This window comes from Mandrillus leucophaeus, unplaced genomic scaffold, assembly GCF_000951045.1.
Source record: "Mandrillus leucophaeus isolate KB7577 unplaced genomic scaffold, Mleu.le_1.0 Scaffold92, whole genome shotgun sequence".
Taxonomy (NCBI): Eukaryota; Metazoa; Chordata; class Mammalia; order Primates; family Cercopithecidae; genus Mandrillus; species Mandrillus leucophaeus.
The window spans coordinates 960,956-983,408 of NW_012110030.1; the positions used below are offsets into that span (position 1 = coordinate 960,956).

At 37.8% G+C, this 22,453-nt stretch overlaps 1 protein-coding gene across 5 annotated transcripts in view; it reads left to right on the plus strand.

Annotated features, from left to right (window-relative positions):
* The window catches only part of KDM4C (lysine (K)-specific demethylase 4C), a 443,327-nt gene that overhangs the window by 233,862 nt on the left and 187,012 nt on the right, over positions 1-22,453 (plus strand). For all 5 annotated transcript variants that reach the window (XM_011969889.1, XM_011969890.1, XM_011969891.1 and 2 more), the window contains exons 9-11: positions 12,713-12,906; positions 15,995-16,233; positions 18,166-18,488. In XM_011969889.1, coding sequence (XP_011825279.1) covers positions 12,713-12,906; positions 15,995-16,233; positions 18,166-18,488 — 756 coding nt within the window. The remainder of the gene's footprint in view (positions 1-12,712; positions 12,907-15,994; positions 16,234-18,165; positions 18,489-22,453) is intronic.

The following is a 22,453-nucleotide window of genomic DNA, read 5'->3' on the forward strand; positions in this document are numbered from 1 at the left end:
AGTGTAAAAGTGTTCCTGTTTCTCCACATCCTCTCCAGCACCTGTTGTTTCCTGACTTTTTAATGATCGCCATTCTAACTGGTGTGAGATGGTGTCTCATTGTGGTTTTGATTTGCATTTCTCTGATGGCCAATGATGATGAGCATTTTTTCGTGTGTCTGTTGGCTGCATGAATGTCTTCTTTTGAGAAATGTCTGTTCATATCCTCACTTGAGACTTGGATTTTGAGGGTAGCCTGAGTAACATAGTTCAGTCCCTGTCTCTACAAAAATTACTTTTAATAAATGAAGAAATGCCATCAATTATTTGCCATTGAGGAAAGGAGACCAGGATTACCGTTTCTGTGTATGCTGGGTGGTTCTTGGGGAAGCAGTTTTTTTAATGCAGCCTCTGCTGCAGGAGCTTCGTATTCTGCTTAGTCAGGTCTTCTCAGAGAGAGGACCTCTGCTCTCTCTGATGTTGCTGTGGTTAAACAATAATTAAGTTAAACTGTTTTCACATATTTTATGGTTTCATAAAGAAAGAATGTAAAAGGAAAGTAGTTGAATTCTGCCCTTCTGAGTTGTAAGTTTACTTTGTTGGAACTGCTAGAATAATTCCAAAGTGAGGGTTCTTTGAAAATAGGCTTCCAAAAACCTTTGTAGTTCAATGCCAGTTACTTAATATTATCTTTGGACCTATGTTATTCATTTTCAGGTACTTCATAATTTCATATCTCTGTGGTTATAGGACGTCGTATTTTTGACATTTTATTAAAATTGCTGTTTGAATCTATGTATTAAAGTGAGATGGTATTTTATATTGGGCTTTTAAAATAATCTGTTTTAGATTGAGTGTTTAAATTTTTTATATTGGTTCTGGGATATTGGAATATGTAACTTCTGTTGAGTTAATTGTGTGTGTGTGTGTGTGTGTGTGTTTTGAGACAGAGTCTTGCTCTGTCATGCAAGCTGGAGTGCAGTGGCATGATTTGGCTCACTGCAACCTCCACCTCCTGGTTCATATGGTTCTTGTGCCTCAGCTTTTCGAGTAGCTGGGGCCACAGGCGCGGATCACCACACCTGGCTAATTTTTGTATTTGTAGTAGAGATGGAGTTTCACCATATTGGCCAGGCTGGTCTCGAACTCCTGACCTCAAGTGATCCTCCTGTTTCTGCCTCCCAAAGTGCTGGGATTATAGACTTGAGCCATCGTGCCCGGCCTGGGTTAATTGTTAATTTCTATTTTGATACTTATTTCTTAACGCTGTAGAGCCAGAATTGCATTTTTATATGTATAAACTTTTCATATTGAAGGCCTTTTTGTATGTTCTGACTGACATTTAAAATGGTGGCTGATTTAAACAGCTATCTAAAAATCAAGCCTCCACATTAAGAACATAGGGTTATTTTATCTGTTTACTTTTAGACCTGATATTCCAAGCATATTAACTGACTTTAATTGTTTTGAACACATGTAAAAATGGAAATGTAAATAGTCTGTTTTGGCAGATCCTTATATATACTGTTCCTTTATTGATTGTCTTGTTAATTTAACTTTTACATCCATACCTGGATCACATCATGTGACTGTCTTACCTGATAACCCATTCCATCCCTTGCTGACTATAAAATCGTTTTTTTCATATGTCAAATACAAATTGTTACACTCTGGTTTCAACTGTAGATGCATTTCCAGTAACAGACTGGAGGACCGTTTTTATTTAAAATTGTTTTCTATGTTCAGAGATGATTTTACTATTTATTTTGAGTGTTATATACTTAGAGATGAATATTAAGTGTGTTGATTCTGCCTTAGCTGGTCCTATGGGTAAATATTTTCCGGATGCAGGACTACCTACTTGACATCTCTTGTCATACTCGCTGCTCTATGGATTTCTTTCTCAGGCCGTTGTTTCCCGTGTTGTGGTAAAGATGACTGTTAGCTTCTCTAGGATAACAAGCTACCGACGCATTCCCAGTGAACCCGTTGGTGTTGCTTGGGCCGTGTGCCCATGTCTGAACCAGTCACTGTTGCCATTAGGATGGAATGTTTGGCCAGTCTAGCCTCCCTAAATTACATGCCTGAGCTTGGGGGACAATCAAGGTGCTCCTTTTAGTCAGAAAGCATCCTAATGAAGAGAAATCTTAGGAACAAATCATGCGATGCAATTTTGTCATTTAATTCAGCCACATCGGTTCCAGTAAAATTTTTTGAAAAGATTAAATAATGAGTAATGATTTCTTATGAATAAAATAGCCCCATTAGGTTTCCCAAAACTTAACCAATGATGAACTTTGAAAACTTTTTAGACTTCTGCCCTCCCTCTTGTAGTTTACTTACTTATGAACCTTGGTCACTGTAATTGTACCTGTTGGGACACATTAGGCATCAAAATATTTGTAGAGTGAATGCTTCATAGCTGGCTACTGTGGACATACTGTTGTGGCACAAGTGTTAAATTTGAACCGAAGATGGATGTAATTTAATATTTGGTTAAAGTGCTGGACTTCCTGTTAGTTTTCTTCCCAATATACATTTCATAGAGAGGGGAAATTAGAGCTTGTGGTGGCATAGGCTTCATGATTTTGCGCTGTGAAGGAAAGGCTTGTAATTTAGTCTTGGGACAGAGATTGTATGGATCAGGTGTGATAATTTTGTGGCTAAGATGACTTAGAATAGTTGAGAAGCCATTTTCAACTTATTTCCTGTGTTCTTGGACAAAGGGAAAGACAAAGTATGAGCAGAATTGGTATGTGATAATTGTTTATTGCTTTTTAAAAAACAATATTCCCACCTCCCCCCACCCTGACCCCTACCCCGGTCTGGCCCCCAGGGTACCTCCTCTTAGCAACAGCTCATGGAATGTACCCATCATTCCTTCTCCTGTACCCTCTTCTCCCTTTTAATTTGGTCTTTCAGACCCCCTGAGGAAAGGGTTTTGCATTTTGATTTAATGGATAGCTGCTGCAGCTTATATTTATGCACTGGTGGTGACAGCACATTCCTTTTTTTAAAAAAAAAGATATAAAAAAATTTTTGTGACAGTAGATGGATTGTAATAGGCAGCCACATCTGAAGAAATAAGTGAAACTATAGCCGTGTAATGATTTCTTATTACACATATAGATGAGTAATCTTTACTGTGATTATTATATAAGTTATACAAATGTGGAGCTTTTTTTGGCTCTAGAAATATGGAATTGTTTTAAAGGGGTCTTTACTGCTTGGCAGAACATGGGACTGATTTCAGCTGCATTTGTGATTCCTTTTTTGATTTATTCCAGTTTGGATTTAAATATATTAAAAGTGCCTGTGAATATGAGGACATGTAGATCATTAAAACTGCATTTATTATGTAGCCTGTTTTAACATTTGGACTGATTAATGAATCTCTGTAGAGTAAAAATACACCTGATAATACCAAATCACTTTCTAGATTTTATCAGCAGTCTCTTTGCCCCTCGGGTAGTCAAGGAATTCTTTTGTCCAGAGCTTGTTAATGATTCATTATATCAATGATGATTCTACATTTTATTTGAATTAACCAATTTCTTAACAAGTGTATGCATAGTTAGAAATCTGTATTGTAGTTTCTAGATGAATGTCATTTCCTGGGCAAATAAAGCTCCTTAATATTTATGACATGTTTGATATTAATTAAGACAGACTTCCCCCACGTAGTAATGTAATACTTTAAGGTCATCTAATCAAGGGTTCTACACAATGATCAGGTAATTTAATTTAAAAATAACTTACATAAATAGAAATGAGGGAAGTTATTGAATAATTCAAATATGGTCAGTCAACATTTGATTTTAATTTTCATTCTTGACTTGTTTCTAACATTGCTGGCATTACTCTAGTGGGCTAGCCATCATTCAGCTAATATTTATAGAGCATATACTATGTGCTGGTGACAGATACTGAGTGGTAAAACAGACCTGATGCCTGTCTTCACCGAGTGTAGGTTCTAGTGTTGAAAACAACTGAGAACTAAGAAAATACACAAAATATAATTACACATTGTGACAAGTGATCTGAAGGGAAAATAACAATGGGTTTCAAAATAAAACGCCTTTTGTTTAAGATAAATATAGAAAGATCAAGAGTGACAGCGAGAAATCAAGAGAGAGACGTTGATCTCTTACTCGCTCCATCTATTTAGTGGGGAGCCATTTCCTATTTTGTGAAAATAGAGGGGTGTGTGTGTGTGTGTGTGTTTGTGTATATATATCTACGTGTGTGAAAAATATATATATATATTTGTAGATATACATATCTACACATGTGAAAATAGAAAAAAATACACACACACACACACACACACACACACCCCTATTTTCTGTACCTAATGGTAATATGTTTTCATATGATTAAATATTCTCCCATAAAATCAGTTTACATGGCTATACCATAATTTTTTAAAAGAGCATCAGAAATTTTTTTTCTAATTTTGAGATATTTGATAAACGCAGATGAGCTGTGTGTTGTTAAAATTAAGTTGTATATTAATTCAAAATTATCTGCTTAGGAAAATGCCACCAATTGTGGTCATAGGTTATTCATATTTTAAAAGACTGTTAAATATTTTAAAATTCTGGTATGTGTTGCCAAATTGTTGGCATGCTTTATTCTTACCACATCACAGACTGGTTTAACGCGGCTTTGTTTTGCTATTTGTGAGTTTCATGTTAGGCAGCGAATGGTAACAGTCATGGGAGTTAGTTCTGCGTGTTGGATACCTGTTGGGTTTCAACTGATTTAAATCCTGTTCTCATTTTGATTTGTTAGAATAATAATGAATCTTCTTTCAAGAAATGTTTCTCCATATTCTTCCTGTTTGATGATGTTTAAATTTGGCTAGAGAAATTGTAAGAGCACTTAAATCTCTTGTGTGTTTTTCTGTCTTCTGTTTGCTTTTTTTCTGATTCAAGTTTAATACATCTGTCTTTTGTCCACTTTAAATCATTTCATGAAACTAGTAACAGAGAAAATATAATAGCGGGGCCAGACATAGTGTCATACTTGAGAGGGAAGGCAGGGATTGCTAGGTAAAGTGAATCTGAGATGCTGAATTATTTACTTATAGTACTGTTTTTATAGGGAAGTTTGGCTGAAAAAGTATGTTTTGTCATTGAATTGTCAAATTTTTATTTCAAAAACATGAATTGTTTTCCTTTTCTTATTTAGTGTTAAATTTCTGCTGCTGTTTTTTTCTCCCAGATATGGGGTCTTGCTTTGTTTCCCAGGCTGCTCTTGAACTTACAGCCTCAAGAAATCTTCCTGTGTCAGCCTTCCAAAGTGCTAGCATTCCAGGCGTGAGCCCCACTATACCCAGCCCCTGACCATATTGTTAACATTAGAAAATCAGATAGACTAAAAGCATTACTGTCTTGGTCTAGTTAGCTTTCATTAGGTATTTTCCCGCTTTAAGAACAATACCAGAGTTTTCAGGTGGCAGGTGACATATAATCAGAGTACATGGAGTGCAGGTTATTGTTTTCAACATGGCTGCTAAATAAATCAAGGTTTCATTTTTTCTAGAGACTCACACTCAAAATTAGTATGACATATAGCATTTAAAAATGTGGTAACCTAGAGTTTATTTGAAAATTGTTATTTTTGTTTCTCTCAAGTGAGAGCACCCTTGATACACTATCTAGAGCTTCTATTCTGGGTATTTTATTATGCATGCATAGCTGGTTTTAAATTTTTTCTCCTTATTGATTAACATCCTCGCCCCTTCCCTTCTTTTAAAACATTATTTCCTCATTAATATTTACCTACGTTCATACTGCTGTTTGACTTGTGCAGAAAAGATGGAAGAGGACAGGAGATGCTGTGTTATCTCATATTCAGCAGAAGTAGAAAAAGGTAAATGTCTTCAGTATCAGTCAGATGGTACTTAATGGCGGCCAGCATTGTGAAACCTGTAAGACAGCTCGTTCTGTATTCAGACCCCTTAAATTACTCATTATGTTCCTATGTACTCAGTGGTTACGAAATTGAAAACCCAAAGAGGCTAGTGGGTAGGATACTGAATCTCACATCACTTAAATCCCTTTTTCCCCCAGTTACTATCCTTGTGACATCCAACAAGTCAGTTAGCATTTTTGTGCCTCAGTTTCTTATCCATGAATTAGAATATGATGATTCAAGTGGATGACTTACTTCCTAAGGTTCATTCTGGGTTCAGGATGCCTTCTAATTGTGTTAACTTAGTCATTTAAAAAGAAATATCTGAAAGAGTCTCTAACAAGGAAATCAGTATACCTGAACATTTTAATAAAAACATTTTGGGAGAAGGATTATATACAACATTATATTCAACAATATGCATCCATGCCATTTCTGTCTGCTTTTTTTTTTTCCTTTTGAGACGGGGTCTTACTCTGTCGTCCAGTCTGGAGTGCAGTTGTGCAGCCTTGGCTCGCTACAACCTTTGCCTCTTGGGTTCTAGCAATTCTCCTGCCTGTTTCCCGAGTAGCTGAGATTACAGGCATGCACCACCATACCCAGGTAATTTTTGTATTTTTAGTAGAGACGGAGTTTCACCATGTTGGCCAGGCTGGTCTCGAACTCCTGACCTCAGGTAATCTGCCCACCTCGACCTCCAAAAGCGCTGGGATTCCAGGCGTGAGCCACCACACCCTGCCTGTCTGCTTTCATATATGATCATGTAGACTCATACAAATATTTATGTTTATAAAGAATTTAGATCTCTAAGAGTGTGCCGAGCCCTATTTTTATCTGATCTTCCTCAGATTTATCATCCATATAAACTGTGGCATGGAGTGCATGAATTCAGAACAAAATAACTTTATCTACCCCTGAATACTAAAGAGTTCAATTTCATGCTGTTTTACATGGCACAGCAGGAGTGGATTGTTTAATATCTGTTACTCTGAACTTCCACAACCTTTCTGTCAGATATTCAGCTAAGTGTTGAGAAGCAGAAATTCTAAAAATAATTTCCACAGAATCTTTTGGAGACCCTGGAGCAAACTGTTTGAATCCATTCCCCTTCTTTTTGCATAGTTTTTGTCTATGTGAACAGTGCTCTCATGGGTCAGAAAGATTCAGTTTCTAGTCCCATACCTTAAATTGCTTTATAATTGCCTTACTTTATAAGGGAGACATATCCTGGCACAGTGAAGCCTGCACATATTCCAGAGAAATTAATCTGAACCTATTAGAAGTGGGAGGAGGGAAGGAAACTTATTTTGGAAAATTGTTAGCTAGGCTGGTTAAACTCTATCAACACAGCATGATATCATGCATAGAAAGCAAATATAATGAGTCCCGGACGTTTATTTGCAGCTACAATTTCAGTTTGGTTATGGGTCATAGATAAAGAAGATTGAGATGGAAAAATGTGGCCATTTAAATTATAAAACATGTTATATGTATTGAATGTGGTTTTGTTTTGGAATTTCCACAGTAGATTGGGTAAGAGTATAGAACTGCTAGATTTGATTCTAGCAAAATCTCTGTTACTTATTAGGTATGTGACCTGGGACTAATTAATGTGAGTCCTCCGAGCCTGTCCCTGTTTCCTTACATTTTTTTTTAAGGTTATTTAACAAATATTTTTAAGGGACTCTTTAGGCACCTAGAATATACTTCTCTATAAGACAGACACTGTTTGTATGCTCATGGTTAAGAATAGAGTGGTGTAGGAAGGTCAGATGGGGCAAGGTATCTGAGATAATTCACAATAATTGTTTATTAGAAATAAAGTAAGAAATTCAGGGCCAGGAGCAGTGGCTCATGCCTGTAATCCCACCGCTTTGGGCGAGGCGGGTGGATCACCTGAGGTTAGGAGTTTGAGACCAGCTTGGCTAACATAGCAAAACCCCGTCTCTACTAAAAATACAAAAATCAGCCGAGAGTGGTGGCACATGCCCTGTGATCCCAGCTACTTGGGAGGCTGAGGCAGGAGAATCGCTTGAACCAGGGAGGGGGAGATTGCAGTGAGCTGAGATTGCGCCACTGTACTCCAGCCTGGGTGACAAAGTGAGACCGTGTCTCAAAAATAAAATAATTCAGTTAGGGTATTACACCTTTTTTTTTTTTTTAGACTAACATATCTGAACTTGCACAGATCTACGTGATTATGAGAGTCTGAGGAGCTAGAATAAAATTACATGTCAGGCCTAATTAATGATTTTGGCCCTGTTAGTTACCACCACCAGACATATTCTTGGTTAAATAGGAGGTTACTTTGATTCCTGACACTTAGCAGTGCTTTGTTACTTCTTAATATAGAAATAATGAAGAAAGAAATAATGAATAATTATGAATTATGAAGTCATAATACAAATTAGAAATGATTGTTAATACATTCTTAATTCTTATTTTCTTCACTAACATTAAGGTTGTTAGAAAATAATGAAATACCAAATGTCTCTTCCATTTGTTCATAATATTATATGTATAGTACTATTCAGAGGGCAACTTGTGTTAATAACATATAAACTGTTGGGTTCTTAAAGCCAGTGAATTGCAATTTCATTGAACATTTTGCATTTTAAAATTTTATACACAGTCCCATGTTTTTATACCTTATATATTGGGGGATGTCAGGCACATTTGCTTTGTGTTGGATAGAATATAGAATAGATGCCTTTTTCATTCTGTAGTTCTGATCTAATGTAATTTGTGCCTCAGAGATAATTAGCTGATAACCTTCAAGAGCAATAACATTTTTGGGAGAGGGGAGGCTGGAGTTTGATTTAAAAATTTAGGGTGTTTAAAACTAACTTTTGCTTTTTAAATTATCCATTCCCATTTCTTAAGGAAATAGCAATATGTTGTTTGATTTTTTTTTTTTTGGCATAAGTCATTTTTATCGGTAAATACATTTTTGGTGGCTACTCTAAAGGACAGTATTTCAGATCTAAAGGATAGGACAGGACAGGATAGATCTAAAGGTATGGTATCTACTCGTGCATCACCAGAAGACAACAATATGTGCTTCATTTGGGCTTATTTGTTTTTGAGACTGGGTTATGAGATTAATTTTTGTATTTTTAGTAGAAACGGGGTTTCAACATGTTTCCCAGGCTGGTCTGGAACTCCTGGGATCAAGCCATCCACCTGCCTTGGCCTTCCAAAGTTCTGGGACTACAGGTTATACCCACGCACCTAGTGTCATTTGGACATATTTAAATCTTCAAAATAAGAGTTTGTCATTGGCTCCTCCCTTCTTTATGATTGTCCTGTTCAACAAATCTAATTCATCTTCTACATTGGGTTCTTTTCATAATTGTTGGAAAATTAACACTTTTCTATGAAAGACAGTAATTCTCTTTAAATTTTAAATATTATCCTCTTTAGGTTATGATATGATATGTTTGAAATTCACTAGAGTTTTATATTATGTAAACAAGAAAGGAACTTTTCCCCGGTATGTTCTGAAAGTTATTCTTCAATCCTGAGATTCAAGTGGATATTATTTCATGTCTCCCAAAACCACATACATGTTGCCATGTAATACTAAGCTCTTATGTTAAAAGGAGGCCTATTTTGTTTTTTAAATACAGTGGAGAACGAAGAAGTCACATGAGTCGAACCCCTGCCTCCATCTTATTTTACCTTGCAGCATCCTACCTTGAACACCTGGGCAGTATTAATTCATGTTATGGGCATTTCCTCTCATTAATGCCTGTCATCTTCTGGGCCTCCAGTTTCAGTTGTTTGCTCTAGATGTGAAGCCATGGAGTTGAGTCTGGTTGCAACATAGGATACAAACAGGAACTTGAGGTACACTGCTCTCACCTCTCCCGTGACAATGGCCCAGTCCTCTAGGTTTTTCTCAATCTCCTAGAAGTCTGGGATTGCTCCTTCTGTTTGATTCTTCAGAAGCACCATGCACTTACTTCCCCTTGACCCTTAAGACCATTTGTTAGATGCAGTATTCTGATTCTTATTTCGTTTGTTGCTTCCACTTTTTTGGTAAGGCAAAATAAGATAACACTAGAAACCTCTATGTTCTTGTGGTCAGAATACTAAAAAGCAATTTGTATAAGCCAATTCTATTATCAGCCCCATGAGGATAGTTACCACTGTTCCTCCCAGTTTTTCAGATGGGGGAACTGAGGCACAGAGAGGTTAAAGAAGCTGTTGAAGATTTCATAGCTTGTCAGTGTTGAAGCTGGAGTTTGAATCCAGTCTTTTAAACACTGTTTGCATCATGGGTTTTACAGTTTCTCAGCAAATTGATATGGTGTTATCTTTTTGCCATCTTCCATTGCATAATAATTCCAAATAAACTTTAAAGGTGTAAACTTATCTTTTTATATTATCTTTTATACCATTACTGAGATTGTAATTGTTGGTGGATTTAGGTCATTTAGAAAAATTTAGTGTAGGTGGGTTTTCTGGTTGATTTAATCCTCAAATAACAGATCTTAAGACACAGGGTGGCATGTTTGCATACCTCCTGAAGGGTAGTTTGTTAGGGCTGTTGTAATGGTGCAATGAGGTTCTGTTGACTCAGTCGTTCTGCGTTTGTGGCTCTGTCCTTGGAGTCGTTCGTTTATTTTTTCCTGTCTCTGTTCCTTTCAGTTCAGGCTGGCAGCATTTCTGCCAGTATAAAAGTCTCAAAATCTTTGTCAGTCTTCTGTGCAGTTCATGGACATCCAAGCATCAAGCAAGATGGTCCTGCACAGCTCTTTCCTGGATAACCACGTTCTCTGTTCCTGGCTTCTGCTGACATGCTTGATTGGATCCATGAGTCACATATTAATCAAGTCAAAGGTTTTTTTTCTGAGACACTTTCCTCAGAAATAGTGTTCTGTACCTCACCAGCTTATCTGCCCTAAGGATGTTACAATTGTAATCATGATCAGGCCTACATTAGCTCATTAAAATGGGAAGCATCACTTTGTTCACTGTTTATTTTTTCTTTGTGAAGCAATCTTAGTAACACTTTAAGAAAGTTTCTTGTTATAATTCCAAGCTTTTTTTCCCCTTTTGTCAATAGATTACATCTTAATCCAAAATATCTTTCACTTTCTCAGGACCCTTATTTTGTATATTCCAGTGGCAAGATAATTATAGCAAGATAACTTCGAACCCTCATTATACGTAACCAATAATAGAAAGCAGCGGTGTAGATAAATAGTATTAGGTTCAGAGGAACAGTTGGGACAGTTTATAGTCAGAGCTAAGGATGAAGTTTTGCTGGATAGCAGACTAGTATGCAGGAAGATGGTGTGGTAGGAGGAAAATACTGAAGTAATGAAGCATATGGGGCATTTGGGCTCCCATGACTTGGATTGAAGAGGAATATTCATGTTGACTTGCTGCGGGAGAGGAACCGGAAAATCTCATTGGTGGAGTAAAATCTTGTAACCCTTAATGCCAGGCTCATAAATTTAGACCTTATTCTAAAGGAAAAGCCAGGTGATTACACCTTATTGAACTCAGGAATGAAAGATTGTAAGATATTTGGGGGAGATGAAAGTAACAGCTATAATGATGGATTATTGTTAGGAGAAATGACAGGCAGGGAAATTAGCCTTCTATGCTAGGATTCAAGGCCTGGCAGTGCAGCTGCAAGGATGCTGGCAGAAGGAATTGAGACAGGAGACACTGTATATGGAGACAAGGCTGAATTTTTAGGGGTGAAGGCGTAGGAAGTGTCTAGGAAATGTGGACTATGAATGTAGGAGAATAGAACTGTGGTATCATTTGGTATAGACAGTGTGGTTTGCAGTTGAAGACTCTGAGTTTAGGTATTTTGAATGTAATGGTCATTAGGATGAGAACTCTGTGGTGGGAGTTTGGGTTTGGATATTATTAAGACTTTGGACTTAATTTGCATGGAGGTGATAATTGTATCACCAAGATATCTAAAGTCTTATTGTGTCAAAACTGTTCAGTCAGTCTGTTACCAGGTATATTAGGGATTGTCAAGGTGTATCGGTTAAATCTTGGAGATTATTTATGCACCACCATTTGAATGATAACTTCCCTGTTGCTTAGTGTTGGCCTAGACCTGATAAAACTTTGCGTGAAGTCTTTATAGAAAACTTGGTTAATAAGATGTGACTGATAACTATGTATTCATGAGCATTAAAGGCATAGTAGATCAAAATAATTTTTTCTTTGAACTTCTCACCTTTACCCCATGTCTTCATTTTAGTGGATATGTTTGTTGTTGTTGTTAATGGTATTGGATGTTGTATGTAATGTGATGTAGAAAAGGCTATTCATTTGCTCCTAATTTTGGGTTACCTTATGACAGTTTGTTAATAACCACAAATATAACAAAATATATCTTGGAGTAAATTTATCTCAACTCATTGGTTAAAGTATTCTAATCACACATTCATTGGGTTGTTTTATTTGTTGACAACCCAGGTTTTCAGCTTTATAGACCTTTTAGTGCTCAGTTCATTGACACATCATTGTGATGGGCAGATAATCTTTCCATTGCAGACATGCTTCCAAATGAGCACTCTTTCCTTTTAGTTTTTCTTGGTACATAGTTACCTATGAGGTCCACAAACCATTATAACCACATTATAAATGTGAATATATAGATTCTTATCTCTATTCAGAAGAAATTGGGTTTATCACCCACTGAATGTTTGATGATGTAATGCATTATCCTCCATTATGTAGTGACTAAGTATTCATGGATGGTGTGTTCAAGGACCAACTCTGTGTTACTGTATAGTTAGTGAAACATTTAACACTCTCCAACCCGGTTGTGTTTCAGTGCACTTGCAGGAAAGACATGGTGAAAATTTCAATGGATATCTTTGTGAGGAAATTTCAGCCAGACAGGTATCAGCTTTGGAAACAAGGAAAGGATATATATACCATTGATCACACGAAGCCTACTCCAGCATCCACCCCTGAAGTAAAAGCATGGCTGCAGAGAAGGAGAAAAGTAAGAAAAGCATCCCGGAGGTAATGACCCCTCACCCCACTGACGCTCTTTGCCTGTAGTGTTTTCTCAGTTTAAATGGGTCATTGGATGTGGTGTTCTCAAAGGCAATCTACTTGCTTTTTCTATTTATTCATTGTAACTTAATACCTTTCTGAAAATGTGACACAAATTATTTTTAATTGTTAGATGTGTAATAAATACAATATAGGAAGAGATGTATATTTATTTTGTTTGAGAATATTCCTGAAGTTGCTCTACATGGCAAATAGAACAATATAGAATTTGTTAGACCACTTACATGAATGTATTTTATGGCTGTATTGTTCCTTTCTGTGCATTTCCATATGTTAATCAATAACTTGATTTTCCACTTTTTCATTTTGCCACCGTTTTGCTTTTTGGCTTTAGTGGTCATCTTCATTTGTCCAGCATCCGAGCTACTACTCTCATCTAGATGCTTATATTTTGCTACATTTTATGCACTTGGTTTTATTCTTTCGTAAGATGTAAAACACAGCACATGGCATTTCTGAAACATGCTTATCCTTGTGAACTTTATTTTCCATTCCGTCTTTGTGGCCAGGATCATTTCAAAAGCTTTTAGATCTGCTGTGGGCATCTTGTTGTTTTAAAACCTATTGAATAGGGTGTGTGTTGTATTGCTCAGGTCCTTAGGCTACCTTTTAAGGCTCTTATGTTTTCCAATTTTATATTAAATTTTCCTCTTCAATATTACTCATTGTTTTTCTTTCAGATTATAAAAGTAATATTTGTGCATTGGAGGAAATTTGTAAAATAAGGAAAAGAATAATGAAGGAATCCCATATCACTCATAACCTCACTATCCAGAGATAACCAGTGTTAACATTTTGTATATATCCTTTACCTATATATTTATTATGTATTTTATGAATATTATATATCTTTCCAAATCTGGGGCCATGCTCTATTAACAATCTGATGATGAGTTTTGAGTGTTTTTTTCATGTAACTGGTTGATTTGCTGCAACATAATTTTTAATGCCTGCATGTATTTTATCCCCTGTAGAGTGTTTCCACTTTTTTTGATATTAACTAAGTAACAGCATAATTTTACATCTTTGCCCAGACTTATGATGCTTATTTTCTGTCTTTCCTTTTCCCTGATATTTATTTTCTGCTAATTTAAAATGGTAGTGAGTGAAAGAACCTTAGTAACATGGAGCCAAACTTCGGCATTTTGTAAGAGCTAGACCTGAGGTGCAGAACTAACTCAGGTGTTGATATTTCACCCTATAGTTTACCGCAATGATTGTCAGTGTGTTTGTTAGTAGGTCAGGACCAACATTTTAAAATGAGGTGGTAAAATAGAATAAAAACGATTGTAGTGCTTCCTCTGTGGTAAGGGCAAATATTCACTCATGACGTGTGAGTATGTGTGTCTGTGGTATGTAGTGCCACTATCTGAAATGTATAACTCACTGTGTGTTACATTCAAGAAGAGTTTGAGAAATTTGGACAGTCAGTGTCTTTGATAAATGTGTTAATTCATAGCACGAAAGAACCCAGCATTGGAAGGAGGCAGTATCCAATCCTGAGTTCAGAATACATACCAGTAGAACATCTTGAACATTGTTCTTTAGTGGATGGAAAACACAATATTTTCATTAGGTGTATGACTTGGTTTCCAGTTATTAACCACAGTGGGCCTTTTGGGTTGATAGAGACCATAGATTTATGACACTTGAAGAGATCGAAATGCTTGTCAGTAGGTTCAAATAATCAATGGAACTTGCTTACCTAGTTAGAAAGCCTGACTATGGGCTTGTTTAATATGCTCAGCCTTGTGGCTTGATATTTAGAGATTATTGATCTCCCTTTGGAAATATCCCATTTAGGGAAGTCTGATGAAGGAAATGATTCATTGATGTCTCAAGCACATGTCAGCCTTCTTTTTTTTTCACACGTACTACACCGTTCATAATGTTGAGATTTTCCCACATCAGCCAATGCATGGATTTGCAACAAAAGTGATGATGGTGATGACGATACTACTAGTGTTCCTGCCATCAGCAGTAGGGAAAGCTGATTTATATAGGTTATCGCTGGCCACCCTATTCTCTGCAATCTCTGACATCGTACAGTGCTTAGTCCTGTAGTGGTTTCTCGGGTGTGTGTAATACATATGGGTGTGTTTTGGACACTGTTGCTTTGAGTTGATTTGTAATTGTTCCTAGTTGTTAGGAATGTTTGTTTCATATGTAAAAAGCATATGTGCCAAAGCTATCAAGTGACTAGCTGGAAAATAGAGAGGAAGAAGATAAAAATTGTGTTCACTCTGAAAATAGTATGTTGATGTATGATGTTAAATACATAAAATTAGGCTGAATGTGATGGGTCATGCCTGTTATCCCAGCACTTTGGAAGTCCAGTGAGGGAGGATCACTTGAGGCCAGGAGTTCTAGACCACCCTGGGCAATATAGTGAGACAGTGTCTTTATGAAACACACACACACACACACCCACCCCCACCCCCACCCACACCCACACCCACAACCACAACCACGTACCAGTTAGCCTTGTTTCTGTTTTAAATCCTTTAGCTGTTGATGAATTGGCATTTAATTTGAACTATTTTCATACATACCTGGTAATTATACAAAGCTAAATGAAAAGTAGTCAGTGGTTTACCTTGAAATATAAAAAATTTACTTTTAGCACTAGCCTTATAGGATATCCTGATTTTTCATTTATTTTCTTCATTATCTAAATATTTTATTGATTGATTTCATTTCTCTCTCATTTCAACATTTTTTACTTTATTTTTATTTTCAGACTTTTAAAATGTTGCTACAAAATTTTAGCAATGGCCCTTTTTCAAAATAATGTTTAATAATCAATTATTAACAGTTGTGTGAATTTTAAAATTTTATTGATTGATCTGAGAATTGTTCTTAAGATTTTGATTTCAAATTTAATCTTTCAATTGTGAACATTGACTTGGCATAGTGATTAACAATGTCAGTTTTTTTCCTTCTTTAAGCAAGTGAAAATGACATTTATATTGGGATGTGTTTTTCATATCCATTGCAGACATCCCGCTCTGACCACTGCTTCTCTTGTTGACAGCTTCCAGTGTGCTAGATCTACCTCTAAAAGGCCTAAGGCTGAGGAGGAAGAGGAAGTGTCAGCTGAAGTCGATGGGGCAGAGGTCCCTAACCCCGACTCAGGCACAGATGACCTCAAGGTCAGTGAAAAGTCAGAAGCAGCAGCGAAGCTGAGGAACACAGAAGCACCTTCAGAAGAAGAGTCCTCTGCTGGCAGGATGCAGGTGGATCAGAATTTATCAGATCGTATCAAACTCTCAGGTGAGAAGATGGTTGATTATGTTTCACATATAAGTAGTAGGTGGTTGATGATCAGATGTCTTAAACTGATGTTCACTATGACAAGTATCTGACTAGTCCACATAGCTTAATCAATAATCTACCCAAAGTCATGGGGTAACTCAACCAAGAGTCCCAGGGGATATTATACAAAGCCTCACTGCTGTGTGTCGCAGAATTGTGACACAAGCAGCCAGCAGTGCCTATTTGGTTTAATAAAAAAGAAGAGACTAAAATGATTTTTTTTTTTTTTTTTAGTGCAGCTCAATTTACAATATACGTTTTTGGAAGGCTTCTTTTGAATTCACATGAGTAGAGAAAACCAATTATTGATAATTCTTTGTAGATTCTTAGCTTTCGACTTAAGAAGAAAATAAAGATCAAGGTTTTAAGAACAACAACAAGAAGAAGTCAACCTAGTGAAATGACATGTATAGTCCCCTCGCTTCTCTTCTATACTAAAGCAATTGTCTAAAAATCTCAGCTACTTTGCGTTTTCTCCCTTTGGTAGCATATTTTTCTGAAACTGCTTTAATGATTTGCCTCTTTCATATTTGTTGGAGTTTTTGTCTCGTAATAATCATGCTAATTCCTGTGTTCCTCTCATACTTCTCATCCTGTAAATCCTTCCTCATGGGATTCCCCACTCTGCCAGAATCTGACTCCCTCTGCTGCTTCCACCTCACTCATGGCACCATTGCTCTTGCCTGGACGACTGCAGCAATTGCTTCCTTCTTATTCAGGAGTGTCAGCTGTAGTCACGCCAGCTAGTCAGTTCTCCAGGTGACCATCAGAGTGATCCTTTAAAAGAAAAAAATCTTAGGTCTTCTCACTACCTTCTTCTTAGTATTATTCCACCTACAATAAAAGAAAAAGTCCTCATATAGTCCTGAACTGGTCCTCAGCTGCTTCTCCAGCCTCATTGCCTTTGCTCTTGAAATAGCTGTGTGGATAGAGGTGAAACCACAGAACTTTAAAAAAATGAGTTCATGTTTTGGTGGAGAGCTAGGCAAATAACCACATAATTACAATCCAGCGTGGTAAGTAGCATTATAGAGATCGCTTAGGATGTTGCTGGTTTACCAAGGAAGGACTTCAAACACACAAAAGCTGGAGAGCCAAGGTTTCCTGGCAAAGGTGATATCTGAATTGAGTTTCGATGAATGGATATGAGATAGCAAGGTAGAGAAGGTAGCGAAGGGAATTACAACAAATGCAGAAAAGAGAGTTAGGCAATACATATGGATATTTCATTATAGTCCTTTTTTTTTTTTTTTGAGACAGACTCTTTCTCTGTCGCCAAGGCTGGAGTGCTGTGGCACAATCTTAGCTCACTGAAACCTCTGCCTCCCAGGTTCAAGCAGTTTTCTTGCCTCAGCCTCCTTAGTAGCTGGGACCACAGGTGTGCGCCACCATTCCCAACTAATTTTTATATTTTTAGTAGAGCTGGGGTTTCGCCATGTTGGCCCGGCTGATCTCGAACTTCTGGCCTCAAGTGATCCACCTGCCTTGGCCTCCCGAAGTGCTGGGATTACACATGTGAGCCACCGTGCCCGGCCCCTCATCATGCTTTCTCTTTTACACTATGTTTAATTAGCCAGTTTATGAATTGCTGGATGGTTTTGCCTAAGGGCCCTCAATTTCATTAATTCTGTCACTCTATGGTTCTTTGCACGTTGATCTCCAGGTTTTGAACCCTGGCATAATACTTAAGTAGAAGAACTGGATTGTTCAGTATCAGAGCTAGTATGTGATGGGTACAAATGAGGCTTGTTTTGTGTGTGTGCATGTATGTGTGTGTGCATGCGTATGCATGTGTGTGTAAGATATGGAATCAGTTGGGAATAATTTACTAATTCTACTTCGTAATAATACAATGCAAGATTTATTAACAGTCTTCTGTTTTATCCTCAGGAAACAGCTGCTTGAGTACATCTATAACAGAAGACATAAAAACTGAGGATGACAAAGCTTATGCATATAGAAGTGTACCTTCTATACTCAGTGAGGCTGATGATTCCATTCCATTATCTAGTGGTTATGAGAAGCCCGAGAAATCAGACCCACCCAAGCTTTCATGGCCAAAGTCACCTCAGTCATGCTCATCAGTGTCAGAGAGTCATGATGTGTTAACAGAGGAAGAAGAGAGTGATGTGGAGAGCCATGGGAATGGCCTTGAACCTGGGGAAATCCCAGCGGTCCCCAGTGGAGAGAGAAATGGCTTCAAAGTCCCCAGTGTATGTGGCAATATCCATTTTTACCATATTCATTATATGGTGAGAGCACATTTTGAAAATAACATTCTGTGCACTGAAATCCTCCTTTAGGGCACAGATAAATAACATTTTACATTTGTGGGTCTTAATCATATTCATTCAGTAACTGGGAGGTAAGCCTTCTGTGAGCTGTGGCTCACATAATGATAATTCAGCACACGCAGCTTATGGCCACGTGTCGACGCTTGGTTTTCTTTTTTTGTTAAAAAATTAAACTCTTTATTTTGAGGTAATTGTAGATTCATATACAGTTGTGGGAAATAGTGCACAGTGATTCTTTGTACCCTTTACTCAGTTTCTCCCAATGCTACCGTCTTAGAATACTATAGTACAAAGTCACAGTCATATTGACATTGACAGTAAAGATTACAGAATTGTTCTGTCACTTGCAGAAGAATTCACCTGCTGGGCACTGACTACTTCCTCTAATAGTTTATTCCTCCTGGTCCCAGCCTTCCCACAGCTTCTGTTTCAGTGTCAGGACTCACCTGGTCGTGCTTTCTTCTTACTCTTTCCTCATGGACCCTGAATCTCAGGACCAGGGTGACCTTTCTTGTCCTGCCCCCTCCTCAAAAGAGGTCTTTGCCTCTGAGGAAAGACCCCTCTGTGTTATTTAGCTTCCTATTGTGACTTTTTGGAAAATTGTACAATATTGTCCTTGTGCAGTATTAATATTCCATATTCAGTAGAAACTGTCCATGTAGCCATAAGAGTGCATCAGGGGAGCTAGGACTGTCTGTAGCAATTGTCAGAATTCAGTACTTTTTTTGATGTATCCAACCTGATTAGGGAATTCAAGTGGATGAGGAAGGAGTAATTGTTTGAACTGACAAGTTGCGCTGGCTGCAGAACAGACACTGCTCCTGCTCGTTTCAACTCAAAACAGATCTTTGTGTCCCTGAGTAGGAGCAAGAGAGGTTGTATAAGGATAGCAGCTTTGAATACCCTGCTTCTCATCAGTCGCAAAATGTTAATTAAATATACTTTTCTGATTTGACCCAATAGCATTTATCTTTTTATGTAGAATTGTATATCTCATTGAATTTATAAACACTTATCAAAAACATGAAAGATGAAAAAAAATATGGTCTGGTTTCTTTGAAGAGGTGCCTAAGAGTAGTCTGAAAATGGCATTCACATACTAGTAAGCAAAATTTACAACTTTGGCCAAATGTGGTGGCTCATTTCTGTAATCCCTGCACTTTGAGAGACCGAGGTGGGAGGATCCCTTGAGCCCAGGGGTTCGAGATGAGCCTGGGCAACATGGTCAGACCCTGTGTCTACAAAAAAATTAAAGAAAATTTTAGTGGTGTGTGCCCGTGGTCCTAGCTACTAGGGAGGCTAAGGTAGGAGGATCACTCGAGCCCAGGAATTCAAGGCTGCAGTGAGCTGTGATCCCACCACTGTGCTCTATCCTGGGTGACAGAGTAAGAGACCCTATCTCTTAAAAACAAAGACGGGTGTGCAGGTGCAGTGGCTCACGCCTGTAATCCCAGCACTTTGGGAGGCCGAGGCAGGCAGATCACGAGGTCAGGAGATCAAGACCATCCTGGCTAACACGGTGAAACCCTGTCTCTACTAAAATTACAAAATAATTAGCCGGGCCTGGTGGTGTGCGCTTGTAGTCCCAGCTACTCGGGAGGCTGAGGCAGGAGAATGGGGTGAACCCAAGAGGCGGAGCTTACAGTGAGCCGAGATCGCACCACTGCACTCCAGCCTAGGGAACAGAGCGAGACTCTGTCTCAATAAAAAAAGGAAAAAAATTTACAACTTAATTTCATGAATGAGTTAAATGTAGCCGAGCAGATATTCTTTGGACAGGTGAGTGAGTCAAATGCCCGCTTTAGTTACATTTAGTGACATTCTTTAAAGTAGAATGGAGCTGAAAGTTTCAGATTTCTTTGCTCTCAAGGAAGGTGATTATAGATCTAGTGCTCTTTTCCTTCATCTTCATCATTTCCCGAGCAAAGACTGACAGCAGGGAAACCAACATTGCTATTGAAGGTTGAGAGGCTTGGCTTGCCCGTAAGAATAGCTGCATGACATTCTTTTCTTACATCGTGGTGTTGGATAACTCCTAGATGTAATACCGCCCCACTTAATTTTTGTGTAGTTTTGGTCAGTGTTTTTTAGTCTTCAGTGTAATGCTCTGTGTATGCTGATAGCTGCTGGTGTTAGTTGATCTACTCAGTAAGTATTAATGTTATTTTTTTAAACTCTGTCTACCCATCCATCCATCCATCTTGGGCCCCATGCTGTGCCTGGAACACACCACGTATGTTCTCACTTTATGTGCTATTCTTGTTCCCCCAAATACTCCTCCCCCAGATAATCATATGTATGCACTCAAAGTTCCCCTCAAGTATCACTGTATCAGAAAGGCCTTCTCTGATTACCCTATAAAACTGCCCCTCCCCATCACTTTCTGTTCCTTTGTCCTTTATTTTTCTTCATTGCATATTTACCGAGTAGTATCTGATAAATACGATTTATTCATTTATTATATATTCCCTTACCCCTCTATAATCTACGCTTCTTGAGAGCAGAAACCTGATGTAATTTATCCTGTTATAGCTCCAGCTATGACAACAGTGTGGTGCACAGTAGTGTGGTGATATTTCTTCTTGGCTGAGTTATAATTTCCCATGTTGTTTTTTAGCTATTATAAACATAGATAGCTGTCATCCTATATTGCATTTGTCATTCTTTTCTCATTCCTAGCTTTGATTACAATGGTCTTACACATTTTCTTAGAATCATATGTTGGAGTCAGAGGCCAGAGTAGTTTCTCTGTATCTGGCCACTGCTTCTTCAGCTTACCAGGAAGAAGACTAAGATTGTTTTCTTTCATAGTCACCTCTTGGTGTAAGCCCGCTGGGTTCAAACTCTCTCTGATATCCTCTTTCCCCTCCCCGTGCCTTTAAAAATTTTGCGTTGTGCAAGCAAGAGAGCTTAAAAGGTGGGTCCTAGCTGGAAGGTGTACGGATACACATGACTTTCTACCTGGGAAAGGAATATATAGTCTGTAAATCCCAGGACAGAAAAATCATTGGTAAAATTTAAGTGGTTTCAACATGGCATTAATGTATCATTTAAAAAGAGAATACTTTTGGTTTCTTGTTTGACTGTTTATGTATGTGATCTAGAAGTGGTGATTCATTTCTGAATGGAAAGAAGTATACAGCCTCAACTTTGCAGGATTGTCTTCTCTGGGAGGATAGAAAATAAAATTCCTTGCTAAATGTTAACATGGGAACATCTTAGAGGTGATCAAGAGCCACAGTCCTGTATTTTTATGAATGCAATCTTAGATTTACTTATTTATTTTTGGAGACAGGGTCTTGCCCTGTCACCCAAGCTGTTGTGCAGTGGTGTGATCTTGGCTTATTGCAGCCTCGACCTCCTGGGCTCAAGCAATCCTCCCACCTTAGCCTGCTGAGGAGCTGGGACCACAGGCATATGCCACTAGACCTGGCTAATTTTTTTTTTAAATTATTGACACAGAGTCTCCCTGTGTTGCCCAGGCTAGTCTCAAGCTCCTGGGCTCAAGTGATCCTTCTACCTTGGCCTGCCAAAATGCTGAGATTACAAGCATGAGCCACTGTGCCTGGCCTATAATCCTAAATGTAGATTAGTTGTAAGACCTTTAGAAAACTTGCTAACTGCTTAGCTTATTGCAGGTTTAATAGGCCTACCTGGCCCTACAGCTTGTATTTTAATACAAAGTAGAAGAAGAGTTAATTGACCTCTGGATAAAATTGCTAGAATTGATTCCTATTTCTTTTGACCTTAAAGTTAAATTTCTTAAAGGACTAATTCCCCAAGAGGTAAACAGCCACAAGATTTCTTCAACATTAAGTTATAAATCATTGTGAACTGTAGGTTTTTTTTTTTTTTTTTTTGGTAGTTTGTTTTTGATAATGGTA